We start from the raw sequence: 11148 nt of genomic DNA, 5'->3' as shown, positions 1-11148 counted from the left end.
GAAATATATCAGTCTGTGTTTAATGAATGAATCTAATATACAAGTTTCACTTTTTGAATGGTATTACTGAAATAAATCAACTTTTTCATGATATTCTAATTTTATGACCAGCACCTGTATATACACACATAAGGTAAATAAAGTAAAACAGATACACAGTTCTGTTGGTTTGCATTTGTTGATAAGAGTTTTAACTTTTTCTTGCCTGCTGACATCTAACTTCCAGGCAGAAGTGTGGACACCCATCCACTTATACTTTCAAGGATGTTAACATATAGAACAAAACACTCATCAAACAATGCTGAGATTGATGCTTTGTTGATCAATGGACTGCAGAGGGTTATGGGTAAAGTGCCCATGCACTGATTTCAATATACAAGCGGTCTACAGTGGAGTGGAAAAATGTTTCAGAAATGTCAACAGATCTAAAAAAGAATGCATTCATGTAAATCAATTAATAGCAGTCACTCATGTTGATACTCTTAACAGTGACAGAACTTTAACAGTGTTAAAGGAAATCATTTATAATGAAGTACAATAGATTTAGAATGTGACAGAGAAAAAAACAGAAACACATTTAGAAAAGAAAATATCACAGTAATCCTAAAACAATCAGTAACTTAAAATCATTTAAGAACACACATAATAAAACAGCAATGATATTACTAGAAAAAATAATATCATTAGAAAACATTCAAACATGTGCTGTATCTTAAATACCTGAAAGAGCAGCTAATTCTGATGTGAAATAACTGGAAAATGTAACATGGTTTTGGACAATTTATAATTCCATAGCAACTGTCACCAATATAACTAACCAATGCTACAATAATGTGACCGCGACAGACTCTTATCTCCGATAACACTATTAGTGCATTAGTTGAGGCATTTACAAGCTATTAGGTTGTGTTAAACTCAGTGCAAATAATTCATGAATGTTGAGTGTTTCTGTGTGACTAATGACTCCATTCCCTCAATATTCTCTGCGTCAGTAGATACTTCAGACATAACGCAGCGTAGAGACATGGCTGCTTGGGAAAGTGTGTATAGTAGCGATATCTGTTATAGCGTCATTACAAATGGTTTTAACGTTGTACAACTGATTTACTAACACCAATTCAACCTTTGATGATCATTTGTATTGTTACCATCTTATATTTTCTGGGGTAAGAAATACATAGTACAGGAACATTTACCTGTAAACCCTACAACCTGAAGCTGCCTAGACTGGTGGATTGATATGTGGCTAATGGGTGTTTCAAAATTGAAGTGCAGGAGAATTGAGGTAATGAATACAGCAGCACTGGAACTGTTATCTCAGCCTTAGTCAGTCACTCCTTCAACCAAACCTGCAGAGATAACAAAAATAAATGACATCATACAAAAGCAATGCTGTGTCATGCAAAAACGTTCTCACTACAACACTATGGGCCAGTTGCATAAATTTAGCTTGTATGTTAAGACAGTGTCTTAAGTAAAAGTTTAACGAATTAGCAGTTAGCCAAAGGGTAATCAATCTTATTTTTGGATTCAACTCAGACTGATTAAAACATGACCAGTCTTAAATAAAAAAATTAGATGACTAACTTGTAAGCCTAGTCTATACCTTTTATGCAACCAGCCCTACTTTACAATACTGAATCAATTCTATGTCTGGTGAATACAAATACAGAGTTACAATATAGTGGTGAGTATTAAATAAATAATTTGCAACCTAATAATACATTAACAGTATTATTTTGCTGTTTGCTAACAGTTTTTTTTTCTATTAAACCATGTTTAATGAAAAATATCATTTCATATATTAATATTACAGTAGTCACAGTTTTACATTATAGTGCATTATTCGTTATTACTGAATTATTTAATATATACATTTTTAAAGAATAAATGTATTGAGAAAAAAAATCCTATTTTTAAAAAATAAATTTTTCTGACTAAAATCAACATTAAACTGTAGTCATGATCGTCTTTACTTTCCTATTGTGATGCATTTCTGAGTGAAGCGGCCTCTTGAATGTTGGGTGGGGTTTCATTTGGTTATTTGCGAATTGATTGGATTGTTGTTGTTTGCTACTGCTGCAATCTCACGTGAATGACAAGTTCAGGTGACAGGACTTTAAACAATTGCTGTTTACACAAAGTTTACAGCCGTCACTAAATTATAGTACATTATTTGTTTTTCAGTAATGAATGTAATGCATCTTGTAATTATTTTTTTGTAAAAAAAAAAAAAAATACAAATAATATGTTCTTGTATTCATAAAATTCTAATAGCAGGTGTTAAAATAAATAAATAAATAAATATATATATATATATATATATATATACATATACATTTTTTTTTTTTTGGAGGAGGAGGAGAAATGGAAATGCTTGCAGAAAACCTGTTGAGCTTTGATTGGTCACTTCTAGTTCAATTAATTATGTATTAATAGTGTTATTACATGAGCCATTAGTGCAGGTGTCAGAGTAAAATAAAGACACATATTGAAAATGTCAGCATCAATTTCCAGAATCAACAGAATGTCACAGAAACAACAGAGTGACAGTATAACATGATGTAAGAGGAACTGAATTCAAACTTTATCAGAACAAAAGTTTAGAACGAGTAAACAGAGATGTCCTGGATGCAATAATAAACAAATGATCCTTCAGAGACACGCTAATAACCAGAACAGCAATGAGAATGCTATTGTGTATCGTATGCTTTGATATTAACTCACTGTGTGAAGGGTCCGCGTCCATGGCCCGCAGCGAGTTGCAGGAGCCATTCTGTTTGGGTCTAGCGCCAAGCTCCCTGTTCTCTTTCAATGAACTGGTGTTCAGACTCTGAGTTTGACTTTGTGTTTTGGTTTCATCTGTCTTGAGGATAAAGTAACCACCTTCTTCAACTACAATCTTCTCAACCTTTTCCATCAGCTGGGGAAGCTGCGGGTGCTCGCCAAAAATATAGTTGTTGATGACGTGGTACCTCTTCTTACACTTGTCCAACACCCACTGAAGGTCACGGCCTTCCCTTCGTATGTGTCTTTCTATGGACCTTTCCTTTAAAACCTCTGCCCAGGTGAACACCACCATGGTGTGCTTCCACACATCCTCCCCAAAAAGTGCTAAGTTCTCCTCTATACGAGCCCGGTCGGTTTCTGTGAACATGCCCACAGGTATGACCAGCAGAAACGCATGGGGTCCAGGTGGGCACAAAGTAACGCTTCGGACCATCTCCTGCTGGTAGTCTGCCGGTGTTATCTGGGCTGAGAACCAACCAGGAGTGTCGATTACTGTTACTTTGCGCTGATCCACCTCAGTTTCGCGCTTCACACAGAATTCGGCGGCACGTTCCAGACGAAACTCTTCGCGGCCCAGAATGGTGTTGCCGGTCAGGCTTTTACCTGGCCATCGCCAGCCCAGCAGGATCAGCCGGAGCTCTGGGAGACGATTAGCTTCACGTGCAGCTGCAGCCAACCGTTTCTCTTCCTCTGGATCGAGTTGGTCATCAGCTGTAACGTACAAGTACATTATTATTTCTATATTTGGGGGGTTGCATTATGAGAGTATTAACTGTATCGTCTAATTATTTTATTACAAATTTGTTAATTTGTTGTGTTTAAAACTTTGTGCTCTGTAAGATTTTTTAATGTTTTTTGAAGAAGTCTCTAATGCTTACCAAGGCTTCATTTATTTGATCAAAAATAGAGTAAAACAATAATAAGGTAATATTATTGAAATATCATTACAATTTAAAAAATATATTTTCCATTTTAATTGTATTCCTGTGATATCATTTTTAGCAGCCATTATTCCAGTCTTCATTGTTACATGATCCTTTAGAAACCATTCTAATATCATTGTACTTTCCCCAACTTTTGAATGGTATTTTTATTGTTTACATTGTATTTTAATTAACATTTGTATAATTACATTTCATTATGGAGACATACATGTCAAGGAAGCTTTAACCAGGAAGGATTTTCTCAATGATGTCTTTATCTGAAATGTGATCTTACGACATAGTTTCTCCTTAAGGCTTAAGCAAGGAGGAAATAGATGTCGAAGACATTTACATTTATTATTATTATTTTCTAAATATTCAGCTAACCTGCCAAGCAACATTAACACTAAAATAGTAAGTTACACTTATTCTTAAAAACTCAAAACAAATACGACTTTGACTGTAAAACACACCGGACTAAATGGTGCTCGTATGTGAAACAGTCACTGTAAATGTCTCTTTAACTCGGATTCATAATGAAAAACTCATGGATGTGAGTTTTATAATGTACCTTTAGTCCACCTGAGAGCAGCAGAAAACAGTGAGACGTGTCGCATTCACTCGACTAACATTACAGTAGTACGAACAAAGCCACGTTTAAATACAACTGCTGCGTTATAAAGCATTATTGAACATTATACTTTAAAACAACTTACCGGTTGAATTTGATGGTCTGTTTGTGCTCATGACGATGCCTTTTCGTAACTTTGGACGTGTCGGTGATCCGGCAGAAAAGAGCGATTTCCTGCTTGCCTCTTGAAGGGCGGGAGAGCTGTCCGATTCTGATTCACTGAGTCGGATCTTTTAAATGAACCCGATCTGAACGGTTCTCGAACAAAATATTGTAATGCGTTTACGCCTAGATTGAGACTGAAAAAGATAGCCCTTTATCAACATTTATTCATTTAGCTGACGCTTTTATCCAAAGCGACTTACAATTGCTATATATGTCAGAGGTCGCACGCCTCTGGAGCAACTAGGGGTTAAGTGTCTTGCTCAGGGACACATTGGTGTCTCACAGTGGATTCGAACCCGGGTCTCTCACACCAAAGGCATGTGTCTTATCCACCGCGCCATCACCACCATTTAACCCAGATATTTAAATGAATATTAGTATCGTTAAATGTAATTGCATATTAAATAATGGTTCCAAATTACTTTAGAGTTTAATCAGCTGAATCATGGCTAAACGGAAAAGGTGCAGATTACTATAAACAATTTTATTAATAAAAACAAAAACGATAATAATAAAAGAGGGTATTGAAAACGTTCTTAGAAACAAATGATTCAAATGAACCGATTCTGAACGAGTCAGACTTCACATCACCAACGGGAGGAGTGCGAGCGCGCGCTCAAAGCGCGCTCACGATGCCATCTAGCAGGCATGAGGGTTCAGACAAGCTCTTTGCGTGGTTACTACTAAGTGTAATTGTGTGTCAAAACCAAGACTTTACAGCATTGTAAATACACTCTTAAATCATGCATATGAAACATTTTTTTTTTTTTTTTCCGAAATCCTGATTCAACATTTACATTTAAAATGCCATTTTAATACATATTTACATTTAATTAAAACATAATAATATTACAAATGTTCCGCTTAACTTCTCTACTTTTCTTTTTTTATATACAAAAAAAAGCTCTTATAATTTGACACAAATTCTTAGATGCAGAGAAAGAGTGCAAGTTAACAAAAAGTAGAAAGAAGAAAGAGTGTGTGTGTGTGTGTGTACTGCTGCTTATGAAGCCCAGGCAGCCAACCTCTTCATGTCACGATCGTCCTCCACTCTCTTCTTTGAGGCTGAAAGGGTGAAATAACAGACACTTAGATGAAGTGGTGACTGTAGAAAAGGCCTGATTTGTCTTTTGCTGAATTTGATGTGTGGAAGTCTGAATACTTACTTGCACGGTGGCTTGGTCTTGTGCTGGGTAGTTTGGTTGTTGGTACACTTGGTAACCTGGCCATATTCTTCATACTTTCTTCTAGTTCTTCCTGTTCCAACTCCGCCAGCTCTGCCAACAATTCATCCTTAAAAAAAATTAAATGAGCACAGATCACTTCATAAATCAAAGCAAACAAACTATGCTGCTATAAAGAAAAAAAAAAAGAAAGAATCCTCATAAACTTTACATGTGGGGGGCAATTAATTGTTCTTTTTTAATTTATAACACCTACCTCGTCAAACTGATCCCCAAAAGGTTTTGAAATGGCATCACTGATCTCTTGAGCTACTTCCTGTTGCTCTGTAATGTCCTGCATAAGGGAGTCAATCTTATCCAGATCTCTGAAAGCGAGAGAGACACAATGATTTAGGATCTGATGAGATTTGCACACAACGAGAAACAGTACTGTATAATCCACTGGTAAATTTGAATATTTACAAAACTAATGTATGCAATAGTCAGTCATAATAAAAATAAAAAAAAATAAAAAAATCACTACAGAATTTTCTAGTATTGATCAATCAAATCAAGATTCATGAGAGCTGTGTAATAAGTGATGATAACTGGAAAAACAAAAGCAATGACGACACGCACATGTTCTGGTGAACCCCTTTGATGGCTTTAGCTGCGTAACCCATGTTCTTCAGAACCTCTGTGTTCGTGGTGGCATTCTCAAGGGATTCTCGCTGGAATTCAATAGTGGACAGGGTCCCGTCAATCTGCGTCAGCTGCTGTTCAAATCGTTTCTTCCTCTTAAGAGCCTGAAGTGCAGCTAAAAAACAAAAATTGGGATCTAATGTTGTTGCATTTTAATCGTTATCACATTCCACAGCAAATGTAAAATATAATTAAATGATTTTCTCTTTTCATGAATATGATCAATTGCATTTTTAAAAGATTTGTTAAAGTTGTTCTCTTTTACTACTGAGGGAAACTGAATCAACATAGCTTGTGAACAAGACAAGTCAGACATTGTTTTGGAATAGGTAAAATTTTACACACAAAAATTAGATTTACTTTAGTCAATTCTACAAAATCAAATGAAAAAAATACATGAAAGATCAGATAGAAAGCTCATAGAAATCCATTTAAGACATGCCTTTTAAATGAATGCTCAACCATGGCATCTGGGTGTAAACTACATGCTTGTGTAAATGCACAAAGGGACAAGTGTAAACGAGGAGTGTCCAGATGAACTGCGAGTTTTTTCTGTGCAACAGGCCTTCACTCCACATAAATAAAAGCATGTTTCTCTGACATGTTTCAGTGGGGTGTTGTTACACTTTCCAGATGTAAATTATGACACTTTCAAAAGCATATTATATAACAGACAGCTTGTATTTAATCATTTACAGCTGATTATAAAAAGGGTAATAAAATGTCTGAGAATTCTAACCATTATTTTTTGCTATTTTATGCCATATACAATTTTTGTTAAACTACAATGTTGAAAACTACATAACGAGTCAAATAAAACATTTTGGTAAATGTTTCAATTATTTTATTAAATCTTTACACAAATAATGACTGTCCCACAGTTCTTGTTTCATTTCCACCACAACAACTTTGTACCCATTTTATTTCATTAGTTCAAAAGTTTGTTTAGCCAACTTGTTTACTACAGCAGCAGTCAAAAGGATTAAAAAAGACAATTCTCCTATGACGCTTTATGTTGTAAATTAAACAAATTAAATAAATAAAACATACTAATCTGAAAATTGTATTTCGAGAGTGGCATATTAGTCCACATGGCCATAAAGAGTTCATAAGCAGAAAGACCCATTCTACATACCTCTCTTGTTTTTGGTGCCATTCTTCTTGGCTATCATGATCTCCTGCTCGATTCTGGTCTCCAGGTATTCCTGTTTTTTGGTTAGCATGGCCTCTGTCTCTCTCAGTCTGTTGATGGCCTCTTGAGGTGATGGACTAGACCGGGACCGATGCTTAGATCTAGAGCTGGATCCAGAACTAGGCCTGGAGCTGGATGAGCTGGATGAGCTAACTTTAAAAATTTTAGAAATTTTACTCATTTTGAAGGTAATGCTTTTAACTCTAATTAAAGATCCAACTGATTTAAAATACCGGACAGATACAGGATCACGAGAGAAAGTGGAAATTCTTGACAGTCTACTTTTCAGATTCAATTCAAAACACTAACATAATCCAACCCTGTTCTTCCAGAAATTCAACACCTGTGCGCACGTAAATCGCTCCACGTGAATGACACGCCCATTGAAATGCGTAATAGCGTCACACAATGGGCTGGTCAAAGCGGCCCGTATATGCTCTCTCATTGGTCAGGTATGACAGGTATAGATACCAATTTCTTTATTCTAGATATTTACTATATATTTAAATTCTATGAATTTTAACGTTTAAAATGCAAATTAGGTGTAACTTATTGTTGTTCATCTAGCACATGCACGGTAGCCTACGTATTACTTTTCTCAATAACTGTACAAAATGGATAGATGCATGGATGAGAGCTTTCTGAGACACTGAGCGCATCCCGGAGAAAAACTTATTCATGTATATCTTCGTACCACGGGTGTATTCCACAGTAGTCTATATTGTAGACATTTCAGTTATGTGTCCAATTCAGATCATGAGTAATCAAAAATTGATTGGTAGACTATAGCTATATAGGTCAACTATTTTTCATAGCTATTTAGCCATATATATATTTTGATTCAACAACAAGAGACATTTTTGAGGATGTCACATTTCCACAAAACTTTTACATTGTAATTAAAATATTCACATTAAGTTGATACAATTTTTCTCTAACACTGCTAACACACTATAACTGATTTAGCTGGCACAGTTTCCCAAAGGGATAACACACACACACACACAATATAATTAATAATCCATAGCATTAAATTCAAGTTCAAGTTGAGCTTTATTGTCATTCCGCTACATGTGGGGACATACAGTGGAACAAAATGTTGTGCCTCACAGGACCACGGTGCTACATAAATACAGACATACAACTGTAAGGTCCACACATTTGGCCCAAAGAAGGTATCCAATGGTGGCTGAAGGTTTCCTGTGTGTTTGGTCTTTTCAATGCGCAAAGTTCTTTAATTTAAGTTAAATTCTAATCTGACTCCATTTTATTATAACCTTGTATTTAGGTTGAAGTGCAAATTGGTTGTTTATCTATTTCTAATTAGTATTCTTCTGATATTTGATTATTCTAGTTAACTCTTGACTTTATATTTACTTGTTCATTCGGGTGCTCATGTTGCTAACAAGAATACAACGTAATCTACTAGAGTCAGATGTAACAATTTATTATTAGTCAGGTAAATATGTTATGCCAATTACATAGCCAATTCAGAGAGATCAAATCATATCAATACAAAACATTGAATTCTCAAAGATAAATCTACGAGTAAAATATGCATACCTGACTTTATAGAAATACATAGTGTGAAGTATAGAGACACATCACACTACGGGCTTCTGGCTACAGAATCTCCCCGATCCTTTTGCAACATTTCCTTAAGTACTTCAGACCAAGACCAACAACCCCTGAGATGGACACAGGAGATAACTATTGGAATTTGCATTGATCGAGTTAACACCTTTTGGGACAAAAGGGAATTTTGCATGAAAACCACTGGGAACTGACCCGCCCTACAGTGTGCAAAATATCTCTGAACTCTTAGGATCTGTATTACCTTTTAGTTTACTTCTTATAAGTCAAGTCATGTCACCTTTATTTATATAGCGCCTTTAACAATACAGATTGTGTCAAAGCACTTAACAGTATCAAATTGGAGGATAGAGTGTCAGTAATGTATAAAATAAGATTAAACACTCAATTTTCAGTTAAGGCATTTCATTATTGAGTTCAGAGATGTCATTGTCTAGATCAGTTTAGTTTAAATAGTATCTGCTAAATCAAATTGAGATAATCACTAGAAATTAAGTGTCCTCAACTGAGCAAGCCAGAGGCGACAGCGGCAAGGAACCAAAACTCCCTCTGTGACAGAATGGAGAAAAAAAAAACCTTGGGAGAAACCAGGCTCAGTTGGGGGGCCAGTTCTCCTCTGGCCAGGAGATAATTGTTTATTTATTGTTTACTTATTGTTTTAATTAAAACGTTAAATGTATAAATGTATTTATTTCTATTTTATATTGTTGAAATTTCTAACAATAATAGTATTATGTAGTTAGGTATTTTATTATATTTTTTGTTATTTTCTTTTCTTTTAGTTTTATGGCATTTAAGTTGAGGTCTTCACTGGGGATATGTCCCCGGGGCTCATCCAGGTGTCCCGGCCTCCGCCGACGATCAGGGAGACATCATCTCCACCATCTGATCCGGACACGGACTGAGAAACAGAATAAGAAAGAAACAGACAAATATTAGAGTAGATGCCATTCTTCTTACGATTTAAAGAGTACATTGTGTGTTATGGGGAGTGTTCCTGGTTCCGGTTGATCTAATTAATGCAGCCTAACAATTCTTTTAATCCTAAATTTGAATAATAGAAGTGTATTAGTGTGTTATGTGTAAGCCAGGTTAAAGAAATGTGTCTTTAATCTAGATTTAAACTGACAGAGTGTGTCTGCCTCCCGAACAGCGTTAGGTAGATTGTTCCAGAGTTTGGGTGCTAAATAGGAAAAGTATCTGCCGCCCGCTGTCGATTTTGATATTCTAGGAATTATCAAATGGCCAGAGTTTTGAGAACGCAGCAGACGTGGAGGACTATAATGTGATAAGAGCTCGCTCAAGTACTGAGGAGCTAAGCCATTCAGGGCTTTATAAGTAGTTAACAAGATTTTAAAATCTATACGATGTTTGATAGGGAGCCAGTGCAGTGTTGACAGAACCGGGCTAATATGGTCATACTTCCTGGTTCTAGTAAAAACTCTAGCTGCTGCATTTTGGACCAGCTGTAGTTTTTTGATCAAGCGTGCAGAACAATCACCCAATAAAGCATTACAATAGTCTAACCTTGAGGTCATAAACGCATGAATTAGCATTTCTGCATTTGACGTTGAGAGCATAGGTCGCAATTTAGATATATTTTTGAGATGGAAAAACACAGTTTACAGATGCTAGAAACATGGCTTTCAAATGAAAGATTGCTATGAAACAGCACACCTAGGTTCCTAACTGATGAAGAAGAAATGACAGAGCAGCCGTCAAGTGTTAGATAGTTCTCTAGGTTATTACATGTGGGGTTTTTAGTTCCGATAATTAACACTTCTGTTTTTTCAGAATTTAGCAGTAAGATTACTCGTCATCCAGTTTTTTATATCGACTATGCATTTCGTTAGTTTCTCAATTTGGTGTGTTTCACCGGGCCGCAAAGAAATATAGACCTGAGTATCATCAGCATAACAGTTAAAGTTAACACCATGTCTCCTTATAATATCTCCCAAGGGTAACATGTAAAGCGTGAACAGTAACGGC

General features: G+C 35.7%; 2 protein-coding genes across 2 annotated transcripts; both read right to left on the bottom strand.

The window, feature by feature from the left end:
• LOC306863608 (GTPase IMAP family member 4-like) lies at positions 1–4551 on the bottom strand. The gene is made up of 3 exons (XM_079407046.1): positions 4430–4551; positions 2728–3501; positions 1–1349 (listed from the first exon to the last, which is right to left on the bottom strand). Exons 1-3 carry the CDS (start codon positions 4458–4460, stop codon positions 1324–1326), a joined length of 831 nt encoding a protein of 276 aa, XP_079263172.1. The 5' UTR covers positions 4461–4551; the 3' UTR covers positions 1–1323.
• A 731-nt stretch (positions 4552–5282) lies between these two features.
• On the bottom strand, positions 5283–7747 carry LOC306863607 (charged multivesicular body protein 4b-like; the record flags this gene model as incomplete). The annotated part of the gene is made up of 5 exons (XM_079407045.1): positions 5283–5574; positions 5676–5802; positions 5950–6058; positions 6312–6489; positions 7510–7747. 5 exons carry the CDS (start codon positions 7745–7747, stop codon positions 5513–5515), a joined length of 714 nt encoding a protein of 237 aa, XP_079263171.1. The 3' UTR covers positions 5283–5512.
• Between the last annotated feature and the right edge of the window lie 3401 nt (positions 7748–11148).

Source organism: Barbus barbus (genome assembly GCF_936440315.1).
Source record: "Barbus barbus genome assembly, chromosome: 44".
In the NCBI taxonomy this organism is placed as follows: Eukaryota; Metazoa; Chordata; class Actinopteri; order Cypriniformes; family Cyprinidae; genus Barbus; species Barbus barbus.
This window is presented reverse-complemented; position numbering and strand designations above follow the sequence as displayed.